At 39.4% G+C, this 17,318-nt stretch overlaps 1 protein-coding gene across 2 annotated transcripts in view; it reads right to left on the bottom strand.

Moving 5' to 3' along the window:
• Positions 1-14,191, bottom strand: part of KIF14 (kinesin family member 14) — a 62,247-nt gene extending 48,056 nt beyond the window's left edge. The window contains exons 1-7 of one of the 2 annotated variants that reach the window (XM_003264524.4): positions 13,002-14,191; positions 10,759-11,013; positions 9,743-9,830; positions 4,297-4,395; positions 1,907-1,959; positions 1,022-1,052; positions 503-610 (exon numbers count right to left, since the gene is read on the bottom strand). In XM_003264524.4, the coding sequence (XP_003264572.2) occupies positions 503-610; positions 1,022-1,052; positions 1,907-1,959; positions 4,297-4,395; positions 9,743-9,830; positions 10,759-11,013; positions 13,002-14,113 (1,746 nt within the window). In that variant the 5' untranslated portion in view covers positions 14,114-14,191. The remainder of the gene's footprint in view (positions 1-502; positions 611-1,021; positions 1,053-1,906; positions 1,960-4,296; positions 4,396-9,742; positions 9,831-10,758; positions 11,014-13,001) is intronic. The other variant, XM_012501959.2, reaches the window with a different exon arrangement.
• Between the last annotated feature and the right edge of the window lie 3,127 nt (positions 14,192-17,318).

The raw sequence follows: 17,318 nt of genomic DNA, 5'->3' as shown, positions 1-17,318 counted from the left end.
TTTACCAGATTTTTAAATCAATAGTAGATGCTTGTTATCATGATACCATTGATATGATCATATCAATATGTGATAGTATATTTTCATGTATAGTAATTATGCTGCATTTAATACATCTGGGATTGTATTGGGACCCGTATACACCCACATATAAATATACCTATACATATACATATGTGTTATTGTATAATTACATGAAAATATATAATTATATTTGCATTATTACTACACATGAAAATATACTATCACATATTGATATGATCATATCAACAGTATCATGATAACAAGCATCTACTATTGATTTAAAAATCTGGTAAATAGTATACTGCCATAAGTCATTTGGTCATTGACCAAAAGTCATTGAAACTAAGGCCTATTTCCTACAATCAAATTAAGTTTACATATTTATATGACTGTATTTTTACCTTTTGATTTAAAGAAGACAATAAGAAAAACATGAAACTTAAATGTATTTACTATCTTGCCTGTGGAAAAAAAATACCTTGGTCTGGGTCATCACCAGGGTGAAAACCGAATGAGATCGGGAGCTTTTATCATTCATACCAGTAGCAGCAGTAGCTCTTTGTTTATTTCCCAATTCTAGCCAACTCTTATAAGAAAAAAGGAAGGAAGATCAGATCAGCAGACTGTAACTCACTGGTATAAAAATTAAGAGAGATAACATATACATATTTGTAATTAATTTATAAAATGAAATGAGTAAATATTTATCTTTTAACAATTTGTATTCCCATTGCCTTTTTTTCTGTCATGGAAATCTGAAGCCGGAAATAATAACTTTAAAAGGCTGTTTCCATAACTCTAAGCTTACATGAAGGTCAACATTTTTAATACAGAAGAGCAATTATTTTGATTAAAACTTAACAAAATCGGTTTGTGATAAATTAAGAAACTAACCTTTTATTTGTAAAACAGCAATTAAGAAAAAATATTCTTATAAATATTTAGGATTATGCTCTTTCTATCTAGTGAAAAGAAAACAAAATACAATCAATCTTACCTGGATATCAGCGTAAGAACTGACAATGTTCCTATTTTTAAGAAGTGAAAAGACAAAATCAATTTTACTGATGATTATACTCTTGTTCTTATAAAACAATAACATTTCAATTACATATTTACGCTGAAGATCACAATGGACTAATTCATGAATATTATTTTACTGATTCTCCCAGAATTTTTTATTTTCCCTATTCTTAAAGGACAGGAAATAAAATAATGCTTTAATTTTAACAAAAAGTATGATTTTTCTTAATACAAGGAAGCACCTTAGCATCTTAACATAATATTCAAGTCTAAGTCACAATACCAAAAGATATACTTTAACACATATGTATATGTATAGGTATATTTATATGTGGGTGTATATGGGTCCCAATACAATCCCAGATGTATTCAATGCAGCTGAGTTAATACTTAATAACTTTTCCTTTCCTTTAAGAAAGCATTTGCAGTGTTGGAAAAGAAAGTAAATGACTCCTAGCATGCATCAAACTCTTAACTCTTCTTACTACCCTCTTCCCTGTCTAGCTTTGAGTCATAGGTATAAAAAGCAGGTTGAGAGGGAAGATTTAATTAGTGATGAAAGGAAGGGGTAAAAGAAAGAAAAAGCAAATATTTACTTCATACTCAGTATAATGAATACTCCATGGCAGACACTTTACAGGTACTATGAAAGACACATGCAAGTATTAAAACAAGTAACTAACACTCTATGGAAAGAGAGGGAAAACCTAACTGGACAATATCAAGGGTAGAAGGCTAAATAGTTACCCAGGGTTTCAAAGTTAGGAAGGCCAATGAGAATACAATAAAGATTATGGGAGAGTAAAATTCACTCTATTCATGTTTTATCCTCTTTGCCCTTGCTGAACCAAATACTTACATTGACAGTGCTTCAACATATGGTCCATAAACAGGATGTTCCCTCACTCTCAGCTAGAAGAAGCAAATACATGCATCATTAGGAGTATGACGAATATTTCATATAATCTTAAATGATCGTTTTTTCTATATCTTGAGTTTAAGGCAAGAGATTTGTCTTTATTTTATCCAGGAAAAAAAAAACACAAAAGCTCTCACAAAAACAAATCTGTAAGGCATTAGGAAACAGCTTCAATATAAAAAACTGTTTATAGTAGCACAATATGCAACAATATATTGTAGCATCAAGTCTTACTAGTTTTTCTATTCTTAAAAAACTGCTATTAGAATTGGCTAATAGACAATAATTAGAACAATATATTTTAGCATCAGATGTCTTACTAGTTTTTTGTTTGTTTGTCTGTTTTGAGACAGAGTCTTGTTCTGTCGCCCAGGCTGGAGCGCGGTGGTGCAATCTTGGCTCAGTGCAACCTCTGCCTCCTGAGTTCAAGCGATTCTCCTACCTCGGCCTTCTGAGTAGCTGAGATTACAAGACAGTGCCACCACACCAGCTAACTTTTGTATTTTCAGTAGAGAAGGAGTTTCACCATGTTGGCCAGGCTGGTCGAGAACTCCTGACCTCAAGTGATCTGCCCACCTCAGCCTCCCAAAGTACTGGGATTACAGGCGTGAGCCACCGCACCCAGTTTGTCTTCCTAGTTTTCCAGTAAGACATTTGAATGTTAAATTTTGCAGTAGCTATGACTTATATACTTTTAAATGCTCTCTAAAACATATTCGTTAAATTTCAGACATTAAAATTTTTCTTTATTGTTACATTATACATTTTCAACTTTGTGACCAGAAGCTTTAAACATATAGAAATCATAGAAGCAAATGTCAAGTTTTGTTTGTTTCTTGATGTTGCCAATAGTAAACTGCACAACCGTGGGCAAGTGAAGAAGACAACTGACTTCCTTTTTTTTTCTTGAGATGCAGTCTCGCTCTGTCACCAGGCTGGAGTGCGGTGGTGCAATCTCGGCTCACTGAAACCTCTGCCCCCGGGTTCAAGTGATTCTCCTGCCTCAGCCTCCTGAGTAGCTGGGACTACAGGCACGCGCCACCATGCCCAGGTAATTTTTGTATTTTTAATAGAGACGGGGTTTCACCATGTTGGCCAGGATGGTCTCCACCTCTTGACCTAGTGATCCACCCGCCTTGACCTCCCAAAGTGTTGCGATTACAGGCGTGAGCCACCATGCCCAGCTGTCGTCTTTAGATTTTTGTTTATTGTGCTCCAAGGTCCATTGCAAAATTAAAAATTTTAAATTCGAATAGCAGTTTTTAAAAAAGATGATATAATTGTGAAACTTTCTATTTCACAGATTATCTACAAGGTATGAATCTGCTAAATAATCCACTGAAATACATATCCTATAATAAAAATATAATTTTAAAAAGTTTTACTATGTTTTGGCTTATAGACTATTAGGGATCTGGTGTTCAACTTACATGGTCCAACTAAATCTTGGAACAAATATTTTATCTTTAGTTTTATACAATTCTTCATTAAAATAAAGAGGTTAAACCTAATAACTAATTTAATTTCTACTAGTGATACTGTTCTGCTTCTTTTCTTTCTTTTTTTTTTTTTTTTTGGAGACAAAGTCTCACTCTGTCGCCCAGGATGGAGTATAGTGGCTCGATCTCAGCTCACTGCAACCTCCGCCTCCCAGGTTCAAGCAATTCTCCTGCCTCAGCCTCCCAAGAAGCTGGAACTACAGGCGCAAGCCACCACGCCCGGCTAATTTTTTGTATTTTAGTAAAGACAGGGTTTCACCGTGTTGTCCAGGCTGGTCTTGAACTCCTGAGCTCCGGCAATTCGCCCGCCTCAGCCTCCCAAAGTGCTGGGATTACAGGAGTGAGCCACCACGCCCAGCCAGTGCTCTGCTTATTTTCTAAATAATCTAATTGGACTGTAGATCCAAGCATTTGCCATCATATAATTCTAGTAAAATTTTAAGCTGAGGCCGGGCGCGGTGGCTCACGCTTGTAATCCCAGCACTTTGGGAGGCCGAGGCGGGCGGATCACGAGGTCAGGAGATCGAGACCACAGTGAAACCCCGTCTCTACTAAAAATACAAAAAATTAGCCGGGCGTGGTGGTGGGCGCCTGTAGTCCCAGCTACTCGGAGAGGCTGAGGCAGGAGAATGGCGTGAACCTGGGAGGCGGAGCTTGCAGTGAGCCGAGATCATGCCACTGCACTCCAGCCTGGGTGACAGAGCGAGACTCCGTCTCAAAAAAAAAAAAAAAAAAAAAAACTTTAAGCTATACCATCCAGAGAACTCAAAGAATTAGATGCATTTATAAGAACAGAAATTCAAAACAAATAATAAATTGTTTTAATCTTACTGGTTGCTTTCTCTGCCCATTTTCATCTTTACAAACCAGAAGGTCGTGAATTTTTTCATTATATACTTCAAAGAAGCTCATTTCAATGTGATAGCTGACCTAGTAGGAATAGAAACACAGCATATAATTTATTTTATTGCAAATCATATCTGTGGTTAGGATCTAGTATCCAAAATATATAAATATATAAAAAATCCTACAACTCAACAACATAAAGACAAACAGCCCAATTTTAAAATGCACAAAGGACTTGAACAGACATTTCTCCAAAGAAGAACGTGCAAATGGCAAACAAGCACATGAAAAGATGCTCAACATCATTTCTCAGTAGGGAAATGCAAATCAAAATCACAATGAAAAACCACTTCACACCCACTAGGATGGCAATAATAGTAAGTGGAAACCAACCAGTGTGGGTGAGGATGTGGAGAAACTGGAACGCTCCTCCATTGCTAGTGGATGTAAAATGGTGCGGCCACTGTGGAAAATAGTTAAAATATTTTTAACCTAAAAAGGTTAAAAATAGGATTACCAGGCCGGGCACGGTGGCTCACACCTGTAATCCCAGCACTTTGGGAGGCCGAGGTGGGAGGATCATTTGAGGTCAGGAGTTCAAGAACAGCCTGGCCAACATGGTGAAACCATACCTCTACTAAAAATAAAAAATTAGCTGGGCATGGTGCCAGGCGCCTGTAATCCCAGGTACTCGGGAGGCTGAGGCAGGAGAATCGCTTGAACCTCGGAGGTGGAGGTTGCAGTGAGCTGAGATCGCGCTACTGCACTCCAGCCTAGGCGACAGAGAGAGACTCCATCTCAAAAACGAAAAAGAATCACCATAGAAATTTGGAAATTCCACTCCTATACATCCAAAACAATTGAGAACAGGTATTCAAACAAAAACATGCACCAATGTTCACAGAAGGACTATTCACAATAGCCAAAAGGTATAAACAACCCAAATGTCCATCAACTGATGAATGGATAAACAAAACTGGCAATATCCGTACAATGAAATATTAGTCAACCATTAAAAGGAATGAAGTACTGTATGTGCTACAATGTAGATGAACCTCAACACATTATGCTAAGTGAAAGAAGCCAGACACAAAATATCACACATTGCATGATTCCATTTATATGAAATTTCCAAAACAGGTAAATTCATAGAACAGAAGCAAACTAGTAGTTGCCAGGGATTGGGAAGAAGGGGGAATGGATTGTGACTGCTTAATAGGTAGAGGGTCCCCTTTGAGGGCAATGAAAATTTTTTGGCACTAGAAGTAACAGTTGTACATTATAAATGTACTGAATGCCACTGAATTGTATAAAGTGGTTAATTTGATGTTATGTGAATTTGATCTCAATAAAAAAAATTTTGGCTGGGCATGGTGGCTCACGCCTGTAATCCCAGCACTTTGGGAGGCCAAGGTGGGTGGATTACGAGGTCAAGACATCAAGACCATCCTGGCTAACACGGTGAAACCCTGTCTCCACTAAAAATACAAAAAATTAGCCGAGCGTGGTGGCAGGCGTCTGTAGTCCCAGCTACTCGGGAGGCTGAGGCAGGAGAATGGCGTGAACCTGGGAGGCAGAGCTTGCAGTGAGCCGAGATCGCACCACTGCACTCCAGCCTGGGCGACAGAGCGAGACTCCGTCTCAAAAAAAAAAAAAAAATTTAATATTAACAACAACAAAAGTCCTTGCATTTCTTCTTAACTTCTGCATAAGGTTCGATTCAATCCAATAAGCATTCCTTAAGTACCTACCTACTGTGTGTATGGCTTTAGGTTATTGTCAGGACATAAAGAAGTGTAAGACAAGATTCTTCCCCATGAGGCTAAGATCTCAGAGACATATAACATACCTTCCAATAGATAAAACACAGCAATAGAAAATTAATTAAGAATCAAAATGAGATGACTATAAATATGACTAATCAGAAAGGGGAAAATTTAGGATGGCCAGAGAACAGGGAAGGAGTAAATAGAATGTGAGGCATGAGAGACAGAGTAGATTGAACCAGAAAGAGGGGGTAGGGCATTCTTGGGTAAGGACAGCAGGATCTGTGCATCGCATGTGCTCAGAATAGGAAAGACACCCTGTAGGTTGACATTTGATCTAGTGAGATGGAACCTTAAATCAACAATTCTTCCTGACTGGGAAAGAAAGCAATCATTAGACTAAGTGGGCTGAGCTTCTCCTCCTTTTGACTCTGAAAGATACAGTGTAGAGGCCAAAAAGGGGAACCTTTGCTTCCAAACAGCTCTTCTGACAGTTAGAGCATGGTTTCCTTATTAGAGAAATAAATTTCATCCACTGACCCAGAAGTGAGTCAGCAAGCATCTAACAGAATTGGAAGCTTCAAGGGAGTGTCAAAGAGATTTAAGTTCAATTCACCAAATATTTATTGTGCCCTACTAGGTACAAAGCACTCTTCCAGGAGGGTGGGAAAATATGAGATGAACTGGACATAGTTTTTATCCTGAAAGAACTCAGAAGCTAATTGGAGATGCAATACAGTACATAAGTAATACAAGGCAGAATATAGCTGGTGTCATGAGAGAGAAACAAAACACTTCCAAAGAGACCAGGTATAAGGGAACACCAAGTAATTATAAGGTTATTGACAAATGCTATGAACAGGGATGGGGGCTGTCAGAATTCAATAAACATGTAATAATGCTTATTTTATGTAAAGTAGTATTTTATGTTATAGAGGCTCCAGAAGGACTTAGAAATGAAAATGTAGTGTCGGAAACAAATTGGAAAAGGTAGTTGGGGCCACATTGGAGAGGACCTACTTATTTATTCTCCTCTTAGGCTCCTGCCATCATGCTCACTATACCACCTTCTATTACCCCCATCTACATACTATTATCCTCTACCATCCTGGGTAATTCCAAAGTTGATATAACCACATTTAGCTGGGCTCACTATGTGCCAGGCACTCTTCAAAACCTTTTGTATAGATCAACTCATTTAATGCTCACAACAAACCTATGAGAAAGATATTGTCAATATCATCTCTATTTTCTGTTCTGAAACACAGAAAGACATTAAGTAAATTGTTTAAGATCACATTTCTACTCCAGTGATGAAGCTTAGATTCAAATTCAAATAATGTATCTCCAAAGTCCATGCTCTTTTTTTTTTTTTTTTTGAGACACAGTCTTGCTCTGTCTCCCAGGCTGGAGTACAGTGGCATGATCTCAGCTCACTGCAATCTCCGCCTCCAGGGTTCAAGCGATTCTCCTGCCTCAGCCTCCCGAATAGCTAGGATTACAGGCACCCACCACCACACCTGGCTAATTTTTGTATTCTTAGTAGAGACAGGGTTTCACCATGTTGGCCAGGCTGGTCTCAAACTCCTGACCTCAGGTGGTCCACCTGCCTCGGCCTCCCAAAATGCTGGGATTACAGGCGTGAGCCACCATGCCTGGCTGACCATGCTCTTAAGCATTCATTACACTGTTATTCAATGACATAGTCGTTCCACGCAAAATCTGAGCCTCCCAGTCCTTTGAAATCATTCCAAAGACCTTTACCTCAACTACACTTATCTATCTCTTCCTGGCTTTACCTTCAAATTACTATCCTTCTAAAATCTGGACAGCCAATAGAGAACTCTGCCCCACAAGCCCACAGCTTTCTCTTATGCCCACTAAACTTGGACTTGAATCATATATCATCTCATAGTCTCAAGACCGCCATGTTTCTATTGATCCCCATACTCCTCCTATTTTCAATTTAGTTACTGGAAGTGAGAGGTTGAGGGTAGAAGAAGACAGAGGAGAGGTAGTATATCCACAGAAGAGACAGAACTCATCAATTACTCAAATCTACTTTTCCTCTTGTGATCTCAAAAAATGACATCGATATCTAATCCGGTTGTCCAACCAGAAACATCGATTTCTCTCTCCCTCATCCTCCATTTCCAATAATCAGCAAGTCTTACCAGTTATACTTACTAAGATAGTCCTTCATGAGCCAAGTTCTGCAGGCCTTTCTAGTTTATTCTCTTTTTTTTTTCTGAGATGGAGTCATGCTCTGTCACCCAGGCTGGAGTGCAGTGGCGTGATCTCAGCTCACTGCAACCTCCATCTCCCTGGTTCAAGCGATTCTCCTGCCTCAGCCTCCCAAGTAGCTGGGATTACAGGCATGTGCCACCACACCCGGCTAATTTTTGTATTTTTAGTAGAGACAGGATTTCACCATGTTGGCCAGGCTGGTCTCAAGCTCCTGACCTCAGATGATCTGCCTGCTTCGGCCTCCAAAAGTACTGGGATTACAGGCGTGAGCCACCACACCCAGCCTCTAGTTTCTTCTCTTATCACTCTCCACCCTCAAATTCTGTGCTCAAAACACAGTGAACAATTTATAGAATCCCAAAGGCTCCCTACGTTTTTGCTTTCAAATCTTGGTCCATGCTGCTCCCTCTTCCTGGAATGTCCTTCTCCCCTTCTTCACCAAGCTAATAATCCTATGTATCCTTCAAAAATAAGCTCAGCTGCTCCTTCCTCTGAGAGAATGTCTCCCTCCAACCTTATATGTTCTCACTTACATGTTCTATTAAAGCATCTACTTTCGTTTGTTTAGCATTTAATTGATTGTACTTGGCTGTTAAATGACTTATTTCTCCCACTACACTCCTTTGAATACAGGGACTGGGTCTTTTAACTCCACACCCCTAAACTAGCACAATTTTCTCAACTTCCTTTATCATAAAAAATACTAGAGAAAACCACGAAAATTATAAAATCCCAAGCTCTACACCAGACCAACTGACTCAGAACCCCCAGAAGAGATTTTTAGCAAGTGTGTACATACATATACACATGCACATATATGTCCCTGCCAAGAATCCCTGGTGATGCTTATGACCAAGAAAATTTGAGAAAAAAAAATTTTGATCTAACAAGCTGCCTGGCAACAGCAGAATGCTCAATAAAAGGTAGCTGAATGTGTAAATGAATAAGTAAAATAGGAAGCCAGTACAGCCTATTCAGGTGTAGTACAGTGGAAAAATTATGGCTTTTGAAGTCAACCCTGGGTTCAAATCCCAATTTCACTACTCTTTCTAATTCACATTGTCCAAAAGTTTATGCCTGCTGTCCTTAGTTAAGCTGTGCACCTCTCTGACTACAAAGACACGTATAATAGTACATAGCTACCACATTTGTGAGCCTCTGTGTATACACAAAAGTAAAGCAAAAGCAAGAGAGAGAAGACAGAAGAGACGACATCACTATCACTGACCACCAGATGAAATTGATTCTGAATTTAGAATTTCCACCCTCCCTCTCCGTACCACTGTTCCAAAGAAGAGTGATCTATAAATTAGAACTGATCTTCCATTAAGTATTTCCTTAGTGGCCATGACTGATTTGAACTTGATTTGACTATTTTCTACTCTGATAAGAAGCTTGCAGGTATTATAAGAACGTACCTCTTGGGTTTGTTTTCCGGCTACTTGAGAAAAAAGATCTTCACAAAATCTTGGAATTATTCCTGGTTCTTCACTAAATCCCATCATCCTGAAAAATACATTATGAATAAGGGGGAAATAAAACTAATTCTTTTTTTTTTAATTATTTTTGGGGAAATAGGCTGGGAAGGGAGTAGGAAGCAAGTTCATTGAATATCATAATTAAGAATCTGGACTCTGGAGTCAAATCTGCCTAAGTCCAAATCTTGACTCCAAGATATTTAACCTCACTAAACTTCAATTTCTTCTACTGTAAAATGGGAATAATAAAACTATCTAATTCAGAGAATTGTTGTGAGAGAATATAAGCAAAGTCTTTAGCACAGTGCCTGGAATATAGTAAGAACTCATATGTTGGGCAACCCACTTGGGTCCCCTTCCACGCTGTGGAAGGTTTGTTCTTTTGCTCTTCACAACAAACCTTGCTACAAAAAAAAAAAAAAAAGAACTCAAATATTAGCTACTGTTAAAATGCTGAGTATTTCCTTCTAGAACAGGTATTATCATAGCTACCATTTACCAGATGCCCCCCCACCCTTTTTTCTTAAGAGATGAGGACTAAGTTGCCCAGGCTGGACTCGAACTCCTGCGCTTAAGCAATCCTCCTACCTCAGCTTCCCAAGTAGCTGAGACTACAGGTGTGTGCCATCACATCTAGCTTACATGCCTTACTTTTAATTCTCACCAAAATACTTATAAGATAACCTCTCTAGGCCTTAGTTTATGTAAAATATATAAAGTACAGTAAAATGGGGCCAATGATAATTACAAGATGAATTGTATCAAGGTAAATGTGTAAACTGAAGCCCAGAGGCTAAGTAAATTGCCCAAGTTTGCAAAACTGGTATATAAAATGGATGAGATTTGGGCCAAGATCTGTGTGGTTTCAAACTATATTCTTTCTATCACCCCCATGCCGCTTCTCACAAAAGTATATTTAAACACTTCTGGATAATTGCATTTCCAATACAACTTACGTATATGATTTTCCAGAGCCAGTCTGACCATAAGCAAAAAGACAGGTATTGAAGCCTTCGAAGGCTCTTTCTAGGAGTGGTGCTGCTAGCTTCTCATAGACAGTCGTCTGGCTAGCGTAGTGAGGATGACATTCATCAAAAGACCAGAATGAAATATCATAAATAAAATTATAAATTTGTTTCATGTCAGGATGTTCCACAGTTATTTCTTTCCCACTCATGAAGACCACCTGGGATGCTTTTTCAATCTTCTCTCTTGAAAGAAGCACAAAGAAAAAAATCAAGTAACTAAAACTGTCATGGGTATTATTCTCACAGAATATAATAAATACCTCAAAACTATTTAAACAATCTTCCAAGGCAAGATAATTCTTTAGTTTTATGTGGAAAATGCAGATAAGCAAACATAATTCCGGTGGGTTTCCAAAATATACTTCCTGTGGCTCCAGTGCCACCAAAGGGAAAATTCCAGATTTCCCCAGAAAACCGATCCTACTTTTACAAGATTTTTTTCCTCTGTTTTTTTTCTCTTGAACTATACCTTTCCCCATCCCACCTACTATAATCTACCTATACTCTTCATTCAAATTTAGAAACATCTTTATTATACAAATTTGGGGGGTACCAATCTAAATAAAGCTGGCAGAAAATACAAATACAATTTTAAAAAACTCAGTTGACTATAAGTTTGAATCATAAATCTCTCTTGGCTACTAAAGATCTCTCCTCCTTCCTCTAGATTCTCTCCCTTAAAATCACGAATCTTCATGTATACCCTTTTTCCCTTTGAGACTTAGGTGGAAATCTTTCACATACTTTAGATCTACAGAAAAACATCATTACTCCTTGTCTGGCTCCAGATATACACTTCCTCCCTGCTCCACCCCTGACTCTGAGACTGCTTTAAATCAGAATTTATTCTGGAAAAAACACCTGCCTCATCAATTTGACAAGTACTGTACCCTGGCCCTGCTTTCAAGGCTTGTCTGATGAGTTTGGATTCAGGCACTTGGTCCCTTACTAAGTTCAGTACAGTCATCCACCTTGCGTTTTGTCCCTACCAGCTCTTTCTATTGTTTCTCTTCCTATCATGGTTCTTGAGGCTCTATTAGGCACTCCAATTCTCTCAAACCAACTCACCCTCAGTTCTCCCTCTTAATACTAACCCATTGGCACGAAAAAGATTCTACAGTACTGTATAACTTGCCTTTAACTACTGACCCCTTAGGTTCAAACTGGAGGTTCCTGCCCTGATGCAGTGGTCACCAAATCCTCTTCTAACTTGCTTAGATACACAGCTTCAGGTTAAACACTACTAACCCTGTGAAGTTTTTCACTGTCCTTAAAATATTTTAAACTACATTAAAATATTTTAAAACAATTACATTTTGTCGCATTCGCGTTTTGTCATGTCCCTCTTTTCCAACCTTTAATCTGTGTCTTTCCCACCCACAACCACTTTTGCCATCAAAATCAAATCTAATGTATCACTGCATTTATAACAACTATATAGTAATCGGAGACAATGATGATGATAATCACCACTCTGGAAAGGGTTTTGAAAGGACCTCTTTAGGGAACCAGTAATTTGTTATGGCTCTTCTGTTTTTTTGAAACAGAGTCTCGTTCTGTCACCCAGGCTGGAGTGCAGTGGCCTGATCTCAGCTCAATGCAGCTCTGCCTCCCAGGTTCAAGTGATTCTCCTGCCTCAGCCTCCCAAATAGCTGGGATTACAGGTGTGCACCACCATGCCCGGCGAATTTTTGTATTTTTAGTAGAGACAGGGTATCACCATGTTGGCCAGGCTGGTCTCAAAGCCCTGACCTCAAGTGATCAGCCTGCCTCGGCCTCCCAAAGCACTAGGATTACAGGCGTGACCCACCATACCTGGCCTGTTAGGGCTCTTTTTAAGGGATAGGTATAACATTACAGCATATATTGCAGATCTGCAAGCAGATTTCATTAGAGACCTAAGTGACTTATTCAGACTTTTTAAAAGCAATATATCTAGAGAAACTTCAATATACAAAATATGGTGATTCAATTTTTTAATTTTATAGTCAGCCATCAAAAATTATCAACACACTACAACTAGATCTATAAGTTCTTTCTATACAAAAGTATTGCCAACAAGTTTGAAGATGCATGAATACACTGACATTCCAAAGGCAGAGAGGAATTAAAGGTACGTTATTACGTTACATGTAACTGCTTGGCTTTAGATTTTAAAAGGCGTCACATACCTCTTGGTGAAAGGTCTTACGCGTACTGCCACTGTCACTTGACTATTCTCTACTTTTAAGGGGTCTTTTCCTGCAGAGATGTTCTGAACTACAGTTTCTTCTTCGGGAAGGATTGTATTTTCTGCGGACCTTTCCTGTTTATTTGCAAGACAAGAACTTTTTGGTCTTTGTTTAACTTGAAGGTTAGACATTCTTTTCTTCAGTATTGATGGAGCTGGGCTCTTAACCTGAGGCAGGCCGCACTTTGGTGTCAATTTGTGTTCTAGTGTACATTTTGTAGGTGTTCTTTTTTCTAAGCTCCCAAATTTATTTGAAGTTTTTGCAATTTCCTTCCCAATACTTCTATGATACAAGTCTCCTGTTCCCAACACTTTGATATCCAACTTGCTCTGAGTAGGTTTCGTTGTCAAGTGTCCTGATCTAACAACTTCAGTCTGACTCAGGGAAGCAGCGGGTGCTCTATTACTTGAGTACTTAAGTGCAACATTTTCATTTGCTCTACTGGGGGCAGAAAATGTTTCTTTGTATCTCTTATCAGCCATCATTTCAATGACTTGTGGATCTTCATCTAAAGGTACAGAAGAAGCATCAAAAGAGTTTTTAGCATTATTTACAATCCTTACATTTGTTCTACTTTCCTTAGAAACACCATTATTTTCTGTTTCACCTCCCACATTCAGTGTCATTTTGACAGAATCTGTTTCAGCTGTTTTCCACTTTTCTGCATAATCTGTTTTAGCACGACGTTGTAATGTAAGGCGTGTTTCTGCTATTTTTTCAGCTGTGTCTTCCAACTCACTACCAAGCAAAGATGATTCTTTGTTCCTTGTAGTTCTTCTCTGAAGTGCCAATCTACCTACAGGATTAGGGGTAAGGGGCATGTCTGCTGTTTTTTTACTGACAGAAATAACATAAGTTCTATTTATGTCTCTGACTTTACCTGCAGATCTCGATAATGGATCATCATTTTCACATTCTGACATATCCGACTTCAAATGCAGCTTAAGTCGGCTACTGTGGGTGAGGGCATTCAGTGATGAACTATTTTGGGAAGATGGAATATCAAGAATATCACTGCTGTTATTTCTATTATGAGTACTGTGTAATGACATTTTGGCAGACAGTTATTTCAAAAAAGAATGTTACTAAGACCCTAAGCTCTTCTTTGGACATTCATTTGATTTCCAGCCATTTCTTATGTATCCATTTCTGAAAATATCTGCTAAACTGAAAGAAAAAAAAAAAAGATTTAGATTACATAGACTACAAGCAAGCTTTAAAAATATATAGAGAACATCCCATTGTGTAAGTAAATTCCCAGCGGCACACATTACAATAGATCACAATCTGCAGCTCAGATACTGCTTCCAAGCAACTTCAGGCAAACCTCTCAGAGAACTTAGCATCATTATTCAACAAATATTGACTAAGTTTCCATCAGTGTCAGGCCCTCTGATAGATACTGTAGACTTCAAAGACAAGAATACAATTCCCATTTCTTTAGTCTAGAAGAAATATACTGATAAGCCATATATCAGGTCAAATGTGTCAAGTGACTTTGGAGATGTAAAAAGTGCATGTCAACAAAGATTTTCAAGTACTCCCAGCGTGGGGAGTGGGAAGAACTAAAGGAAACCCTAGCACCTAAATCAGAGTGTGGAGCAAAGTATTTTTATAAATACCTGCTACATGTATTTTTTTTTTTTGCCAATGTTCCCTAAGAAGATTTATTTTATTTTATTTTATTTTAATAAAAATTTTTTTTCGAGACGGAGTCTTGCTCTGTCACCAGGCTGGAGTGCAGTGGCATGACCTTGGCTTGCTGCAACCTCCACCTCCAGGGTTCAAGAGATTCTCCTCCCTCAGCCTCCCAAGTAGCTGGGACTACATGCACCCATCACCACACCCAGCTAATTTTTGTATTTTTAGTAGAGACGGGGTTTCACCATGTTGGCCAGGATGGTCTCAATCTCTTGACCTTGTGATCCACCCGCCTCGGCCTCCCAAAGTGCTGGGATTACAGGCGTGAGCCACCGCGTCCGGCCCATGTACGTTGAATACAGGAATGCCTATAGAGAAGATTAAATTGATTGGTGTCACGAGGCAGATTATTCCCAAGTACCACAGGCAGTAAGTACAATAAGTACTGTAAATTAATTGTGTTGAGAAAAACCATGCAAGATTAGATAAACAGACAACCTGCCCTTTAGCAGTAAGACAACAAATTAGACAGAGGCGTATGTAAATATACAGCAACAATATCTATCAGGTATTAACGTTTTAAAGAAAGGGAACAGCAGTGACAGCTAAGACACCTGGCTTTTAGTCAACTTTGTATCCAACTCCTTACAAAGATGTAAACAAGACTTTAAATTTGCATGCCGGGTTCTAACCTGTAAAATGACACTGGTTCAAACTATTACAAAGATTATTGCTATCGAGGAACAAATTAATGGAAGGTAATTTTTAAATTAGGCTTTTAAATTTTTACATAAATAAGTCATTACAAAAAAATTCGTCAGGTTATAAGCATCTCCCATCAACGTTTCAACTCAAAATACAGAATTTTCCTGTTATGAAATGGATTTAAAGGCAAAAAAAAAGATTCTGGAAATTCTCTTGTAACTAAAAACCATTTGCGATTTGCACAAATCAATACGGTTTCTCTTTGAGGAGTTTCGCCATCAGATTTTAAAGAGGACTGGAAGGAATACAAGGAAAATGAACACAATCCAAACCAAAACATCCGGTGATTCTGTTCTTTCTCTCCTAGTCATTACCAGGTGCTATGACTAAGAATTACCTCTTAATGCCAACCGACTCGGGGAGAAGCCCGCAGGCCGAGCGGCCCTGAAGTCCAGCTTCCCGGTCCCACCAGAAACGCTGCCTTGCGCCCTTCGTTCGGGGACCCCTTCCCCGCCGACCTGGAATTCTGAGGAACTGAATGGGGGACCGGAGCTAAGACCACCCGCAAGCAAAGCAGCGGTCGCCTGTAGGGAAAGCGTCCGCAGGCCCTCCCCAGTGCCGAAACTTCGCCCCTCTGCAGGGTCCGGCACCTTGGGAACCCCTCGAAACAGTCCCCACGCCACTCACCACCTCCAGCGCCGGCTCCCCAGAAGGCCGCAATTTGAATGGGCGCCCCGCCTTCTGATTGGCTGCTGGGCGTCGCGACGGGTGCCGCGCCGTCGCTTACTCCCGCCCCCCGGAAGTGCCGGTGATTGGGCTCCGGTAGCCGTCTCTGAATGCTAGACTTGCCCCACCCTCATCTCCCAGGCGACGCTCCCGCCCCTCCTCGGGTTCTGCTAAAGCGTGGAGTTTGGTCCCCTTTAAATCCGACTACAGGAAGGGGTGGTGGTCGCGGGCGCAGCGGGCACCTCGTTGAAGTGGGTGTTAAACGAAAAGCATGACAGTGACACTCTTATCCATCTTTAATCTGAAAGAAGCCATTACATCGAAGACTTCACATTGTAAGTGGATATTTGCCACCAAGTTAATCATAATAATTAACTTTTCTAGTGTTTCCTACGCAAGGCGTTCAAGTAGGAAATATGCTAAATGTCTTATATGAATTTTTAAACAGTCCTGAAAATCTTGTGAGATAAATATTAATGTTACCCCTAGTTTACAGATGAGGAACTGAGGTTTAGAGTTAAACTTGTGAAAGATCAGACAATTAGCAGTGGCATAATTAGAACTCGAAGGTTCTTGCCGCCGTAAAATGTAACTCCGTTTCAGTAAAAGTTCCTTTTTTTTATTTTTCTTTTTTTCTTTTTTGAGACGGAGTCTCGCTCTGTCCCCCAAGCTGGAGTGCAGAGGCCCCTGCAACCTTCGCCTCCTGGGTTCAAGCGATTCTCCTGCCTCAGCCTCCCCAGTAGCTGGGATTACAGGCGCGTGCCACCACACCCAGCTAATTTTTGTATTTTTAGTAGAGATGGGGTTTCACCATATTGGCCAGGCTGGTCTCGAATTCCTGACCTTGTAATCTGCCAGGTGTGAGCCACTGTGCTGCCCGGCCCCTAGAAGATTTTGAAATCTGAAAAAAAATTACAAATACATTCTGAAAAATAACCAGATAAATGAGAAAGACTAGATAAATAGATATTGTAAAGCAACAATGTTTTTTAAACAGGCAAAAAGTATAGCAATATTGGAGAAGTATTCACTGAGATAGAGACCATAAGTAGCTCCAATTATACAGACAAACCAAACAAATGATAAAGTAGTCATTCTAAAACTTACTCTAAAATTCAATTAAAATTAAGGTATAAGGAAACTATCAGAAAATAGAATATAATATTTATCAGGGCCAGGTGCGGT

This window comes from Nomascus leucogenys, chromosome 9 (genome assembly GCF_006542625.1).
Source record: "Nomascus leucogenys isolate Asia chromosome 9, Asia_NLE_v1, whole genome shotgun sequence".
In the NCBI taxonomy this organism is placed as follows: Eukaryota; Metazoa; Chordata; class Mammalia; order Primates; family Hylobatidae; genus Nomascus; species Nomascus leucogenys.
This window is presented reverse-complemented; position numbering and strand designations above follow the sequence as displayed.